The sequence below is a fragment of the Typopeltis vanoorti genome, chromosome 19, assembly GCF_054136105.1.
Source record: "Typopeltis vanoorti isolate ZY-2024b chromosome 19, IOZ_Tvanoo_1.0, whole genome shotgun sequence".
Taxonomy (NCBI): Eukaryota; Metazoa; Arthropoda; class Arachnida; order Uropygi; family Thelyphonidae; genus Typopeltis; species Typopeltis vanoorti.
The window spans coordinates 11,063,397-11,080,982 of record NC_143567.1 but is presented as its reverse complement, the minus strand read 5'-3'; the positions used below and the strand labels follow the sequence as shown (position 1 = coordinate 11,080,982).

General features: G+C 32.3%; 1 protein-coding gene across 1 annotated transcript in view; it reads left to right on the top strand.

The window, feature by feature from the left end:
* Window positions 1-17,586, top strand: part of LOC150095851 (protein strawberry notch homolog 1-like) — a 527,670-nt gene that overhangs the window by 110,360 nt on the left and 399,724 nt on the right. The window contains exons 5-6 of the mRNA XM_090409548.1: window positions 3,317-3,526; window positions 15,873-15,957. Of these exons, the coding sequence (XP_090265674.1) occupies window positions 3,317-3,526; window positions 15,873-15,957 (295 nt within the window). The remainder of the gene's footprint in view (window positions 1-3,316; window positions 3,527-15,872; window positions 15,958-17,586) is intronic.

Here is a 17,586-nt window from a genome sequence, read left to right as displayed (position 1 = left end):
TAAACAAGTGATCTCAGAACAAGACCCTGTGATACCCTACTCATCACCTTCCTTTTTTTTGGACACTGCACCTTTACACACAACTTGCTGGGTCCTATCAGTCAGCAGTTTCTGTAATCAAATGACTATCCATCTCCACACTGCTCAATTTCATCAGTAGTTTATCATGCAGTACAGGTAACCCTCGTATAATGCGGTCTACAAATTGTAGTAACCCTTGTTCAATGCGGTACTTATACAATGTGGTTTTGATATAACACCATTTACAAATTTTAACCCTTTATTTTTTATCTTTATCATTTAGTAACCCTTTATCTTTTCATATATTTTTCACTGTGCAACTTAAAAATCAAATTTCATCTTCGTTAAATTTGTGTCTGCCCATATCGCGGATGTAGTTATAAGTAGCGAATGTATATTAGGGGAAATACCTTTAGCACACATGTATGCAATTGTTTACTGTATAAAGTTTATTGTTGAAAATTGTCTTCGTTTTCTGCTAGGAAAGCGTATTAAAAATCGTAAGTGTTTTAATCTCAAGCTGAGCACTATTTTCTGGTGAGTTAAAATATGTAATGCTTTTTTATGTAAAAAATTAATTTTTTATAGTAATGGCCACTTAGAGAGCTTTTGCGATATGGTTGAAAATGGAATTAGTGAATTAATTGATGACGAAACAGATTTAAATGAGGAGGAACTGGTGCAATTAATAGATGACGTCGAACCAAACGGCAGGGAAAGTTCTGCTGAAGATTCTGATTGTGATGAATCCAAAGAATTCAGTTTAAAGAAATTAGCAGAAGGTTTTGACTTGACAAGAAAGTTAGGTAGTTATTTTATGGATTATGATCCCTCAATGGAGCGCTCCGGAAAATTCACGAGACAACTGGATATTTGTTTAGCTCCACATTATCTACTTAATAAAAAATTGCAGCATAGTGGTAAGCAAGGTCTTATTACTGACTTCTTGATAACTAAACCATCCAAAGTATGCAATGAGAGTTATACATATGATGTCCAAGAGATTTCAAGTGATGACTTCTGGCCACTCTGAAATAAAGAACATCTACGAAATGTTATTTTTGAAGACAGTGATGACGATTAAAATATGCACTTTATTTTATTTTTCCTAAAACATTTATGCATTATGTGCAATGAAGTTTACATAAAATTTGTCATTTTATAAGTTTATACTATGTATTTTGTTTCACAGTTTGTATGTTTTCTTAACTTACATGAATTACCTGAATTAAATAAAAATGTATTTTTGTTGGGCATGTCATTGTTGTTTATATAATTAAAAAAAAAAAAACAATTTCAGAACATAACCCTACTTTTTCTATGTGATCTGAGTCTTGCATAACGTGATTTATATAACTCAGCATTTCTATGGAACCAAACATCTGCATTATACGAGGGTCACCTGTACTTGATGAAATGCTTTAACGAAATCCAGAGAATCATTGTATAAGCGTCTCCTCTGTCCAGTATACTAGTCACCCTATTATAAAATGTAACCAAATTAGTAAGCGTGACTTCTCTTTAACAAACCCATTCTATTCTATTTTATCCAGGTTTGTATTTTGTCTATAACCAGCCTCTCTTAACACCTTCACTACTTGATATATACACTGGATTATGGTTTCACACTACTGACTTGAATTCTCCCTTCTGCAATGATACCATTTTTCTGGTACTGTTCCTATTGCCAGACTTCTGTTGAACAACCAAGTCAGGGGCACTGCCACCTTTTTTGCACATTCCAGTAGTATTCATGATGATATTCCATCCAGTCTCACAGCCTTATTATTGATTAACTGTGATGTTACTTAACATTCTAAACACTTCCCAGTTTTGAACTGTCAGTCATCTCTCCTCCTTAATATTCAACACCACTCTTAATCCTTCTACATGAAATACCCTAACAAAATACTCATTGAGCATTTCCACTATATCTTGAACAGAAGTGACTCGCATTCCATCCCCAACAACTAAAATCTTTCTTCCATATTCGCCCTTTCTTCTACTAACAACATAACTATAGAATTCTGGGTTTTGCTTTACTGCTTCAGGCAATCTCTTTTTGCATGACAATTTCTCTTTTTTTGCTACACTCATCACATTCCTAGCTTTCACCTTTCCTTTAGTGTTATACAGTGATCAGCATTCATTTCGGACAAATTATGCACACTTCAACTGTGTTAGAAATAATTAATTTCCCTATGTTTTGACCTTCATATTAAGGTCATCATCTGGAGTATATATAATATATATACACTCTGTGTGTGTGTACACATATATACACAGAGACAAGCTATATTGCACTTCAAACAGTATGCCAAAGAGACAATGATTTGATCAACCATTATTCTACTGGCCTGACTTCTAGTGAAAAAAAAAAAAAACTGCATCAAAGTTATATTCTATTTATAACATCATTAGAGAACAAATTCATATAGATAGTTTTATTACAGCAAAAGTGGTGTTAAGATAGGATACCACTTTTGCTGTAATAAAACGTTTTTTTACTAGCGGTCAGGCCAGTGGAATAACAGTTGACGAAATCATTGCCTCTTTGGCATAATGTTTGAAATGTAATATAATTTGTCTCTGTATGTGTGTGTGTGTATATGTGTGTGTGTGTGTGTGTGTATGTGTGTGTGTGTGTGTGTGTGTGTGTGTACACTCCAGATGAAGACCTTAATATGAAGGTCGAAACCTCAGGAAATAGAAGTTTAAGCTATAGAAGTTTTGTATGAAAATTTGACCAGAGAGCTTACGGTAAATACGCAAAATGAACCAATAGGAGGCAAATGTGTGGGTGCTATATAGCGTGCATGCCACCTATTAGTATGGTGGCGAACGTATTTACTGTAAGCTCTCTGGTCAAATTTTTGTGTGAAACTTCTATAGTTTTTGTCGTCAGCTTTGAAATGATGTTGGATTTAATATCCACTTAATTCATTTAAAAGTGATAATGTTCATTCCTTATTGTACATGGGTTACATTTATGCATCTTACCCATTATTTAACTTCATGTAATGAAACTCTTGAACGAAATCAATTGAAAGCTTTTGAACAAATATATTCAAACATATATCTGTAATTTTTTTAAATGATTTTAATTTAGATTTTAAATATAAATCTGTTAAATGATCTCCCTTCTCAGGCTGCAGTATGTTGTCTGGTAAGTAATTCTGTATAGCAAAAATATGCACAATAAGAATTTCCAGTTATTAGAACTTGGTTTTATTGATTTATTAGAACTTATTATTGATTTTGAAGTTTTATTTTTCACATCTCTTATTTTATTTAGTAAAAATTGGGCAACGCCATCCTGATCCAGTAGTGGAAACCAGTTCCCTTTCTAGTGTTCCCCCACCCGATGTGTGGTACAAGCTTTCCATTCCTGAAGAAGTCATTGATCGTAAGCTTCTCTCAGCCTTGCAGTTGGAAGCTATTGTTTATGCTTGTCAACAACATGAAACTTTATTACCAGATGGATCCAGAGCAGGATTTCTGATTGGTAAGTTAAAATTATATTTACTATAAGTGAAATTTAAGATATTCTTATATTTATTTATGATTATGATGATGATTCTTCTTCTCCTTATTTTTATTATTATATTTTTTTGGCATTTTTCCTTGAAAATCAACTTTTCAACACAAAAAAGTGTCATTGAATTATATTTAATTTTAACCTAAAAATTGTTTTTTATCTGTATAAGTTTATAATTGTTTTGATATTACTATTAACGTCCATGATATATAAAACTTTATATATACCCATGGTGCTTATGAAAATGGTATTTGAACTATATGCACTGGGCTGCCCCAAGGAATCATTGACTAGAGGAACATTTTCTCTGCTTTTTTTTAAACAGTACACAAGTTAGTTGAACTCTAGTATGGATGAATAGGGTTTTCCTCCTAGAAATTCAGTCTTTTAGCTCTGTATTTCAAGAAAATTGATCATACAATTTACACCATCACAGATAGTAATGTGAGTGTTTCGATTTAGGGTTGCAAATGGCAGCAGTTGTGTGCATTACTCTCTTCCTCCTGAAAAGCTTTGATTTATTGATAGTTTTGGCTTGTAATCAGTAAATGCTTGTAGGATGGAGGCTCTGTCCACTAGTCTTCATAAGTTAATTAGGACCAAAGATGTTCCACTTATTTCATTTTTGGGCAATGAGAGGTTTTTAAGGATTTAGATTTTTTTTTTTTTTTTTTCCAACAAACACTACATTGCAACATAAAGTTAAGTCACAGGAGAAAAACTGTGGTGCCTATAGGTGCAAATGGCAAGTCTGATCCAGCCAAATTGAGTAGTCACATGTCCAGATTGGCTAGATCATGTTTACCTTAGTGACCAGATCCTATTAATTTGTTCAAAAGTATTCCATTGTAAAGAGAATAAATTCTGTCCACAAAATGAAAACATTTCATTTTTGTTGCCAGAAGAATAACCAACAAAGTTGATTATTCTTTTGGGAGAGAGAAGTATACTCTGTACTGCTAAGTAAAGAGAGAGAGAGAGAAGTATACTCTGTACTGCTAAGTAAAGAGAGAGAGAGAAGTATACTCTCTCTTTACTTAGCAGTACAGTCATGCCATTATATTTGAACTCATATATGCACTGGGCTGCCCCTAGAAAGTATTTTAACCTCCCAACCGGCCAGTGTGGATGATATAGTCAGCTCTCCCTAGCTTTTTTCATGGATCAAAACTTCGTCGGCATTCTACCTTTTATCATGCCATTACCTTTCTCCGCCGTTAATCTCGTTACGGCTATTCTATAGCATTAGTGGATTAACTTTTGCTGAGTGACCTTTGTGTCCCCTCCCCCTGTTATTTGACCTTTCTTGCCTCTAAAATGATTTATTGTGTCTCTTCCCAAAAATTGAAACCAATTTCACATATGCGAAAAAAAAATCAATCCAGAAATGCCCACTGATCAGCTTTTGTAATGAATCTATTTAGTGATAGTGGATTTGGTGTATTTTATTCTACAAATCAGTGCACCGGAAGAGATGCACTGATTGTTCTTTCACTTTACGTATAATAATTGAATAATTTTTTTCGAATTTTAAAATTGTCAAATGTTTGCTTTGAAAATATTATGTCAAATATTTATATTTTTAAATAATATTTATTGAAATGAATATGTCCATTTTCTTTCGTTTCTAGCGAAATAGCATTATATGGATCATCACATTTCAGATTTAGAAACGATTTTTTGTTATTCATAAAGACAAAACAAAAAAAAATGTTAAAATGCTAAATTGCCTTACTCGGTTTCCGATTGTCTTTTTGGTATCAAAAATTTATATCCAATGATATTTTTAGCAGTGATTCTTCCCCTTCGTCATTTATTTATTTATTTGTATTATGCATATTACGATAATATCTAGTGCATAACCTCGTAGATATGTTGAAAATATAATGTGAAAAATATCATGTACGGAATGATTCAACATTTTTGCTCATTTTGAAGATTTTCTAATGCTTCCCCCCCCCCCCCCCCCCCTCCTTATTCTCTCCTGGAACTGAATTGCATAACTACTCTAAATTTCTATACAGGTTTGAAAGCTTTTCTAGACAGCATTCAAAATCAGTTACTTAATTTTACCATTTTGACAAAAGATATACGGCAATCAGATTGTATCGTGAAGCTTCTAAATCTGTTCTATTTATTTGCAATCTAAAACCAGCTGTTCTATTGCCCGCTGAAATTATGTGAAATTTTAGAAATAATATGCTATATTTTCACCATGCAAAATTGTTTATATGCATACCACACAAAAGAAAGTTCAGTAGAATTATTTGTGTTTGTTTTTCTTTTAAAAAAATCTAAATATTACTTCTGCTGCTGGAAGCTATTTCTGAAATAATCTACGTCTTATAAATACTTGGTAATTCTACAAATCAGTGCACTGGAAGAGTTGCACTGATTGATCTTTCACTTTACGTATAATAATTGAATAATTTTTTTTCGAATTTCAGAATTTTCAAATGTTTGATTTGAAAATATTATGTCAAATATTTATATTTTTAAACAATATTTCTTGAAATAAATATGTCCTTTTTCTTTCGTTTCTAGCGAAATAGCATTAGATGGATCATCACATTTCAGTTTTAGAAACGATTTTTTGTTATTCATAAAGACAAAAGAAAAAAAAATGTTAAAATGCTACATTGCATTACTCGGTTTCCGATTGTGTGTCTTTTTGGTATCACAAATTTATATCCAATGATATTTTAGCAGTGATTCTTCGCCTTCGTCATTTATTTATTTATTTATTTGTATTATGCATATTACGATAATATCTAGTGCACATCCTCGTAGATATGTTGAAAATATAATGGGAAAAATATCATATACGGAATGATTCAAAATTCTTTTTCATTTTGAAGATTTTCTAATGCTTCCCCCCCCCCCCTCATCCTCTCTTAGAACTCACAGGTTTGAAAACTTTTCTAGACAGCATTCAAAATCAATTACTTCATTTTACCATTTTGACAAAAGATATACGGCAATCAGATTGTATTGTGAAACTTCTAATGCTGTTCTATTTATTTGCAATCTAAAACCAGCTGTTCTACTGCCCGCTGAAATTATGTGAAATTTTAGAAATAATATGCTATATTTTCACCATGCAAAATTGTTTATATGCATACCACACAAAAGAAAGTTCAGTAGTATTATTTTTGTTTGTTTTTCTTTAAAAAAATCTAAATATTACTTCTGCTGCTGGAAGCTATTTCTGAAATAATCTACGTCTTCCAAATACTTGGTAATCTCCTCTTATCTGGAGGAAAAGTTGAAGGCTTATTACTCTCGGTGCTATTGAGAAGAAAGGGGAGAACAATAAAGTGCCCCAGGCTGTAGTGCAGAATATGTCAAGAATGTCTTGTTTCCTTTTCGATTGTTGATTACCTATATTCTAACAGAAATACTGATATTTCGTTTACATGCTTATACATTATTTATGCCAAAATAATTGCTTAATTTATAATGATCAGTTTCACTTTTATTATCAAAAATTAGAAATTAAATCATACAATTATCTTGAAAAAGAGGATTTGAATTATTTTCAAAGAAAAGGTGCATATGCGTTTCATAATCTTCTTTTTTTTTGGGGGGGGGGATATAGACCTAAGCAATCTGCGGATATTTCAGATAATTTATTTCATAAATCGTTCGCAAGACAGCTGTTACAAACGTAAATTACTTGGGGAACATACCCATTCATTTTAGTGTAAAATAGTAGCAAAGGTTCAGTTACTTTAGATATGTAATCTAGAAGAAAATGTTCTACTGCCTGCTGAAATTATGTGAAATTTTAGAAATAATATGCTATATTATGTCTGCTGAGATTAGAATCATACGTGAATAATTTTTCTGACATGATTTCTCTATTCGTTATAATGTAACCAATTTCCAGATTTTTTCCCTCCTGCAGACTTCATGTTATATGCAGTGATTTCTTCTTTGAACTATAAGAAAAAAAAATCAGATAACAGGAGAAAAATATGTAGTATTTTCTTTTCCACTGGCTGAATTTACAATGTTCATTCTTTGTGTTTTGAAGAGAAACTGCAAATGACTTTTTTCTTACTATTTTTGCCATTATAACATCTCATATAATTATAAGAGTGACATTTTACCGTTTTTCTCCCACACGAGAAACAGAAATAAGGTGGTAATAATATTGTTGATTCTGCCAAACTTCATTGTAGCAGAAATTTTTATTACAAAACTTTGTAATATATATCTCCGAAACAAGAAATTTGGAACCCATATCACATCAATGTTGAGTGTTGGCAAGGTGAAAATGTTCCCGTTATTATTTATATATTTCATTTATTAACTAGGGGAGCTATGCCCAACCCCCCGTGTTCCGGTATGGTAGACCAGTTCTCCTTCAATTGTGATAATTCGAAAGGGGGTTCAGCCCCTGAATTCTGATGACTCGAATTTTGAAGACTCGACACTCAGGGTAGCCCTGAGTTTCAAAAGGTTTTGATAAACATGACATAAAAAAGCTTATCATTTTATATATATATAGGGTAGATTTTATTTCATTATTTTTTATTGTTTTGATGAAATACTTTACCTGGAATACTCCTTCCAGTTTCTCTGTGTCATAAAAAGAACTTAAAATTTAGCCTTCAAGATGAAAAAGAAACAGTGCATTCGGGTATCCCTCTATCAATATTTGTAGTCCTGAAAAGGACTGTTTTGATGGCCTTGAAAACAAAACATTTTTTATTTCATACTGTTCAGAATTTAAAATTCTTGAACAGCGTGGAACACCTTGAAGCAAGGGTAAACACACAAAGCAGTTTTACACTCAGGGCACCAGATTTTTGTTTCCTTTCTGATATTTTTTTTATTACATACATAATATTTGCGTGGAGGTTTTTTTTTTTATTAGCCGTTGGTGATAGATTTTCGGGATAATGGTTGGAGTTAGTAGCGTTCAACCTCAGATGTCTGACAGGATTTCCTTTTTTTCTGCTTGCTGAAGAAGGTGCATGTGCATGCAGCAATGCTTTCGCAATTTCTATTCTGTATTCCAGATATGTTATGGTAGACAAACATTTTTTCTTGTATAGGAGGAAACTGTTCCAAATAACAAAATCCAAACACTTCAAAATTCAAATAACATGTCCAAACACTTTTTTGTAATATTTTTTATGCTGTTTCCTCATTACAGAGTAGAATGATAGCTGCTGATCGCACCTGTCGACTCAACCCATAGTGTTGTTGTATGCACACACAGCAATGGGTTTTTTCTTTCTTCAAACCATGCTTCTCCACGGATTCCGCTGATGGATTGTGCAGGGAAGATAGCAGAAAAACATCTTTTTTGTCTTTCCAACGTAGTGCAAAGACTTTCCCTCGCTGATAAGTTCGGATTTCCCTCTTCGATAGCTTTCCTGAAGCCAGATCTGGAGGCATATCTCGCCTTTTTGCATTTACAGTACCATAACTATCTGTAAGACGCTGTCAAAGCAAATCAGCGAGTCCAGGACACATATATAGTAATTATCCATTATAATACAGTAACCTTTCCCCAGTAAAGGGTTTAGTAACTGCATTACTGCACGCATCGACAAGGGGAGATCCGAATATTTATCGTGCTCGATTACAGTTTGCTTTCCCGTATAAGGTTTGAAATCCCAAAGATATCCACTTTCCGATTCGCAAAGCATAAAAAATTTTACTCCATACTTCGCTTTCTTTTTGGGAATATACTGCTTACATTTCACTCCACCTTTGAATGGCATAAGGCTTTCATCGATACTCAAGTCTCTCTCAGGAATGTAGAGTGATTACATTTTTGACGGATTTTCATCAGAAAATCATAAATTTTGTTGAAGACTGGGCAAGGATGTGTTGCCTGATCGTATTCTTCATTATTCTGAAAATGCAAATACTTCATGATGAGACTGAATTGTTTTTCAGTCATAACATCACGAAACATTGGCGTGTTCAGAATCCAGTCTGTAGACCAATACATTTCGAGAGCGGGCTTTCGAAATGTATTTCGAAACTTCGTGTTTTTCACTTTCTTTATTCTGATATTGCATTTGAAGGATGACAGTGATTTTAAATATTAATTTCACCTGTATCCGAATATCACATAATTTCCTGATTTATAATAATCAGGTAATATGTATATTGTCTGATTTATAATTTGCTAATTTATAATAATCACCACATAGTTTCAGTATCGAAAAATTAAAGTTATGTGGAACAATTACTAGAGAAAAATAACGAATTAAATAAAAACTGTACCTATGTTTCATAACAGTTTTCGGGTGTGTGATAGTAATGCAACGGGGGGGGGTTAAACTATCAAAGGCGAAATAAAGTTCAGTTCTATTGTAAAAGTATGGAAATGAAATTTCACATTTGATATACATATTTTGAATGATAAAAATAAGCAAATGTATCGCTTAGTTTAAAAATTGGAGAATAAAATATCTGAATTATGCAGAAAATATAAATTTAAATCATAACTGTTAATTTCATTTTGTAATGACCAATTATACAAGGAAACCAAGAAAGTGAAAGTACAGATTACTATACAACGTGAAGAAAAAATTTAGTAATATGATTAAAGAATTTCATGTTATTCTCTATAAAGCAAAGTTGCTCAAGCGTGTCCTAAAGGAAATCTGTTAAGGATTATTAGATTTCGATGGTTTTGTACAAAAATAAAATTAATATAACCTGGAACGTCGGCAGCCGGTTTTCTTTTCTTTTTTTAAAAGAATATTCCAAATAATTATCGTGAATTAATTTCTTCGAGAACAAAGAAAAATCTTTTGTCTAGTAGCGATTAGGAAAAAATTAGCGCAAAAAAATAAAAAATTAAATTAGTTAAGTGAAGAAATTATGCAAGACCTTTATTTTGTCCAGAAATTAAAATTGTATTGTACAATAAAAAGAGAAAACAAATATAAATAATTTCTCTATTTTTAGTTTATCATATATAACTAAAATCCAGTTCACCAGCATGGAACAAGAAAGTCCGTTTCTTGTTATAGGCAACTGAGAGGCAGCTATGAACGGGAGATAATCCGATTAACCTTTCTCTTCAGCGTGAGGGTTTATCACACCTTCTAATGGACATGACAGTCAAATTGCACTTCTTATCCAGGTTCTTTAAACAGGTGGGCTGAATCTCATCCAGATTTAGTTGGACGTCTATAGACGTCCTAGCCGGTAGGAAGGTTAAATTCGATTATGATCATTGACTAGAGGAACGTTTTCTCCTGCTTTTTTTTAAATAGTTCCCAGTGGAGAGGCAGCATTATCTGAACTAGTATTATAATTTATTCCTGTTTTAATATTCTCATACTGTTCATGAGTGGGAGGGGGGGGGTTTGACTGTGTGAATGTATCTACCATTGTATGTGTATGAGTTTTCTGTAAACAGAGAACACCAGGGATTCATTAGACTGGCATGTAATTAAAGTGTCTAGAAAGGGGAGACTTCCTTTTTTGTTATTTTCTTTTTGTAAGTGAACTGAATCTTGGGATGCTGATTGTTTTGATATGTTAAAATGTTGAAAGTATTTGCATAATTCATCAAGTCAGATTCCATATGATTGGAGTAGAGTTCATAGTTCCAATCTGTAAAAGAAAAGAAGAAATATGACATTGTGAAAGTTGGTTGGAGTAATTTCCCTACTTAGAGTTCCAGTTAAAATTTACATAAAACATAAATGAGGCTAAGAAAAATTGTAAATAAGAAATTTGGAGAACAAACAGGGTTCAGGTGAAATGGGAGTTGTCAGGGTCATGCTTTCACTTGATAGCAGATATTTGAGAAATTTTGGGGAATATAACAAGGATCTGTTTTATAGATCTGGAAAAAGCATATGACCAGGTGCCAAGAGAAAAGTTTGTTAAGAGGCTAAAATTATGTGGGATAAATTATGCAGAGGAATATCTGGGTATTAAAATACTGTTTAGAAAAATATGGCTCACTGCAAGCTTTTTTTGCTATAACCATCTCAGATAGGGGTGTGTTGTGTGTAAAATTCTGTAAGAATGCAAAGGTTAGGTCTTAGTGCTCAAGACATCAAAATACTTTTCCTCTGAGCCCTTCAAGGAACGTTGGTTACGTGGACGATGAATCAGCAAATGACAAACAAGATGCATAGGGAAAGTATTGATTATGCTTTGACATATAATTGTTAAGTGTATGCATTATCATTGGCATGATTATCACAAACCAATGGCATTCATGCCATTGGTTTGTGATAATTATTGCCCTAGCATTAGCATATTTTAATGCAAGGAATTAAAGATAAAAATGTAAGCCAGCAGTTCTAGCTGCAAGGAGTACAGGAAAATCGTTTGATAATCCAGTTTAAAATAAGGATGTATACTGTCCTCACTCTTATTCATTATCTATGTGGATCACATTATTGAAAGAAAGTGGTATTAAACCTGATATCCAGATTGGAGATATCAAACTTAGCACAATGCTTTATGCAGATGATGTACTCCTAAATAAATGTACTGTACATTATCCAGGGTTCTTTGACAAAATTAAATAACAGTTATAACAAAGTTGGTATGAAGATCATCAATATGATAATTTCTGGTTATTTTCACCAAAACAGTGAAAATAACCAGAAACTTCAACTGCATTCTCAATGGAAAAACCTATAAAACATGTAAAATATTTCAGCACAATTTTTAGGGAAGATTATTATTATTATGTAAAACCTCCAGGGAGTCCAAAGACTCATCGAGGGAGAGTGTGCCAACAGCATCGAACGATTGATCCCCTTCCAACTGCTAATCGCGCTGACAAAGATGACAAATTAAATACAGAAATTCATAACATAATAAGCACTGTGGAATAAATTTATGTGGTGTATGAGAAAAATAAGCCAAAACGCTGAACTAGCAGTATACAAGACAGTGTTCAAACCAATTTTAACTTAGGGATCTGAAAGTGAGGTTAGAAATAAATCAGTTGATCAGATGACTAGACAGCAGATATGAGAGTTTTGAGAAAAATTAAGGCAGTGAACAGATGGCATCACTAGCAGAATCATATTAAAAAATGAGGATGAAGGAAGGAACTTGACATTATGAGCATTCAGTAATGTGTGAGCAGATCTAATCTGTGGTGGTATTAGTTACTTAATCATAATGGAAGAGCAACGTTTAGCAGAACACTGGTGTTTTTGTTTTGCCAACATGGCAGAAAATAGATCCAGAGGAAGACAAATATCTAGGTGGATTAATGTATTTAGTGCCTTAGACTACAAATGCAAGATACAACAGTATTGGACTGTTGACAAGTGACACTTATCTGGAGGAAGATTGTTGATAGGAGATTAGTAATAATGTAAATTTGATCATATAGTATTATCATATCCTGTACACCCCTTGATAATACATATTAGGAAATTGATGAATTTTCCAATGGCAGAATTAAAGTGAAATAGTAGGGCCTTGTGATATAAAAAGTATTCATATTATAGCAGCATTAATGGACTGGCAGTTTCATCTTGGGAAGGCCTATTTAATTAGCAGCATGTATATTATATGAACTATGCACTTATATACATTCCTAGTATTTACAATTCTAGCAATGCATTCCACTTGCCCACCAATATTAGTATAAAAAATCTACTGCTGATATCCCTCTTCAGCATCCTTTTCATAAGTGAACCCTCAGTCTTTCCCCTATCACATTCAAATCTTGTATTATCTCCACTGTATTAATTAATATGGCAAAATCCCCATACTAACTTGAACATCTTTATCATATCTCTTGTTTTACATCAGTCCATCAAGCTTAACAGTTTATATTCCCTCAGCCTCTCCCTGTAACCAGCAGTCCATTCTTCTGATAATGCTTTGATCATTCATCTCTGGACCCTCTACATTGTTTCTATATCACAATGGAAACTATATGACCAAATTTGAACACAATGTAGTCCTACCAGTATTTTGTATCGTGCCACAGCTACCTCCTTTTCATCAGTATATTCCTTATAGCAACGATGTAATGTTCAGTGTGCCCTGCATACATCATTCCACCATCAGCCATCACCCTGTGCCTCAAATCTGGTTCACTTCCTGAAGCACAGTTCCACTGTAAAAATAATCATAATTTTAAAATTCTTAAAATTTTTACAAATTGTTTATGTTTATTAGTTTTGGTTTCATAATATGCATTGTTGGAACTTGCGATGTGCCCATTATTGATGTTATTTTGTTAAAATGAAATGTAAAGCAGTTAAAAAATGTATGTACTTACTGGATTTTGAGAGCTGTGTTACTTTCAGAAATTTTATTGTAGTTTAAAATATTAATTGTTGTGTTTTATGAAGACATTCTCTTGTCACTAACGGAGATGACATGTCAGCCATTATACTTAGCTTCTCGCCTGCCACTTTTATGGAGTGCACATGTTCACTGAGGAGTTTGATGGGTGATTGACAGCTGACAAGAGAGCGTTCTGTATCAAGGTAACAGGAAGTAAGCAAGAGAGCATTCGGGAAGAAAAGAGAACGCAGGCTGGCAGATATTTAGGTTCAGAGGAACTTAAGTTTATGTGACAGACGGAGGAAAATTAATAGTAGATTCCAAAAAGAGAATCGTAAGGATAAAGATTGAAGACTGTCAAATGAGTGTTGGTAAATTAAAGAAAATATTGCAATTGACGTTCTAAAGGAATGTTCGAAGAAACGCTGATTGGAAAATTAATAGTAGATTCCAAAAAGGGAATTGTAGAACTGAGTTTTTAAGGTGGAAGACTGTCAATAAGTATTCGTAAATAAAAGAAGATATTGCTAATGACATTCTAAAGGAATGTTCGTAGAAACGCTGATTGAAAAGAATTGCATGCAGTGAAAGTGTTTATACTTAGGTGAATTCAGAATATCTACACTTCGGTGTCAAGAAGAATTAATATGTGCTACCTGAGGCTTTAACAGAGAAACTGGCTATGTACATTTTGTTATTGTGTAAACAAAGTGTTTATTCTAGTAAAATGAGATGAAGTATATGTTAAACAAATCAGTAATAGATTGAGTCAGAGAATGGCTGATCTCTTAACTGTAAGTTTATTTAAAAGGTCTTTGGATCCAATTAATTTTGTAATTATGTATTTTGTTTGAAGTGAATATATTGTTTTTGTTTTATTAAATGTGTTTATTTTGTATTTAGTCTTGAGTCAGTGATTTTTTTTGGATTCTGAAAGAAAGAGTTAGTCATCTGTTCAAGTTAAAAGTTGATTTAAATCTTCCTCAAGGTAATTAATATCAACAACAATCCTAATTTTCCCATCTTTTCATCTGTAAAAAGCTGAAGATCCTCACTCAATCAATATACATCATTAATTAGTAAGTTACAGCAAAGGCTGAAGAACAAATCCATGCATCACACTAGTGGTTGCTTCATTTTTGTTATTCTCATTTTACCGAATTATAATCAGAATTAAAATTCTTTGCAGAATTATAATCAGAATCATTATTTTTTGAAATATATACCATTATGTTCTCTGTGAATAAAGTTTTCATGGGTTTGATATCCATGTTTTTTTGTGTCTAGAATATCATATGCCATGTGATACATGCTAGACACAGTAATTTCTTTTCCTTAGTAAGAAATTACTTTATTTAATAACTAGTTTTTTTTTACAACATTTTTGTATGTTTTTTGAAATTGAAAACAAATAGGAAAAAAGGTATTCACAGAGAGATTTCTGGATTAACAACTGTCATTATTGAAATTAAACTTGAACTGGATGTTGAATATCATGACATTCTTCTCTGCTCATGAGTTTCTTAGAGGAGAGTTTGATGCTTAGTCTCAGGTTTCTTAGCATCGGTTAAATGTTATCTTTGCATAAAGAGAGGAATCATTCAGAACAAGTGATAAGATGGCATTACGCATGATGCTGAATGAGAAAGGCATATTATTTCTAGCTCATAGATCTCTCCCTGTTGATTTTCCATTGATGTTTGTTTGGAGGTGTATAAACTTGCTACAGTTGTTAAAGAGTGTTAACAAGTTGAATTTTTGAATCGGTTGAGGCTGGAGTCATACTTTTTAGAATTAGGACATTTTGCTTTGTTGCACATGTTTTGGACTACTTAAGCTGCAGGAAGAAGAATTGTGAACAGATATATAAATTATTTATGATAAATACAAATAAATGAATTTCAAAAAATTAAGTAATTCATCCTTGTATTTCACCACACTTTTGCATAAATAAGCACAATTAATTAATATATTTTTATATGTACATACATGTAGATGCTATGTACAATTTTACTTGGAAGTTTTATTTATTTATTTATTTTTTGGCTCTCTTTATAAGGTGATGGTGCTGGAGTGGGGAAAGGTAGAACATTGGCTGGTATTATTTATGAAAATTACCTTCTTGGAAGAAAAAGAGCTATATGGTAAATTGAATTATTTAAACAGGATATTTTTTTAAAAATATAAAGCTGGTGTTATAACATCAGTTTTACATTTTATTACTTAAGTGTCCAAATTTAAAAAAAAAAAAAAAAATTATGTGCACATGTCATCAGATTTACAGTATTTTTCATATATATTCAAACTAGCCTTCAGCAAAGAAGAAAATATCACTTTCATTCTTTTTCTCCCTCCCTACTAATTCAAAGAATATTTGTGGTGTAAGTTATACCTTGACCACAGAATGGAAGTAATTGCAACTATTTTACTACTTAGTTATGATTATTGTGTATTTTATTCTTGTTATAGTAAGCAGAACCCTTTCTCTCAATAGAAATATTGTTTCCTTCCATGTTAACAAACATTTATTTTATTATATAGAAAGACATATACAGCTGTTTAAATTATTAATAAGTAATAAATTTGTATTCAGTCAACTTTAATTATAACATTATAAATTTGCTTGCTGTAAGAAACTACACGTACAGTGCTATGCTGAAATAAATTTACTATAGCAAACTATTCTCTTTATGGACTAAATTATACCTGTTGTTCCTGCAAGCGTCTTTATTGAGAGTCAAGTGTGTATGTATGACATCTTGATGGATTATCCCAGTATGATTTTGCTCAATGAGTACTGTGTAGACATATTTTTGCAATTGTAATTTTGTTGACTAAATGAAAAATAATTTATTAGTTTTTGTCTATCGTTACTTATGTGATTGCTGAATGGATTTGTTTGCCTCTCAGCAAATGGTGGAATTGACATCTTTGTTTGAAATTTAGGCTTAATATTCATTTATACAGTGCTCTATATAGATTTGGAAATAAAGAAATATGCTAAAATATCATGCAGTAATATTTATATTAATATTTAAATTAATATGTTAGATTGGTGCTGGAAATTATAGTGTTTAGATTTTGATCATTATTCTACAGAATGGGTACTGAGTTACCAAAGGAATTCTGTGTCATTTCAAAGCATTGTCTTCATGAGGGAACCATTTAAGTTTGTTTTGTAAAAACCTTAAACAACGCCACAAATTTCATATCTGATTCCAAATCAAATAGTAAATGTCATAAAAAATCTAATAACTAGTAGTTTGGTTATGTGCTGTTTTTATGTTGTTGTTTATTGTTAAATGTGTTTTGCATAAAACCATCACTTCTTAAATGGGTACATAACCAAACTATCCCATTTAGCTATTAGATTTTTATGACATTTACTATTTGATTTGGAATCAGATATGAAATTTGTGGTGTTATTTACAAAACAAACCTAAATTGAATATAAGCACACACAAAAAAGTCACCATGGGAGAAATGGGGAAAATGTGTTTAAATCTTTGGCTATGGTATGCAAACCTGATAAAGATATGAATGGCTCTGAACATGGCTATGCATTTAGCAAAGGGAAATGTACACTGTAGGTTTGGACCTTTTGAGTGTGCCTGGGAAAGGAAAAGAGAAAGCTTTACAATAAGGCCAAACAGATCAAATATCTAATTGTAAGAAAAGGCTAGGTGGTAATTTGTTATATTTAATATACAAATATCAGGAGCATAAGAAACAAAGGGATTGAGATTGTTGCTTTATTGAATATGTTGTTGGGG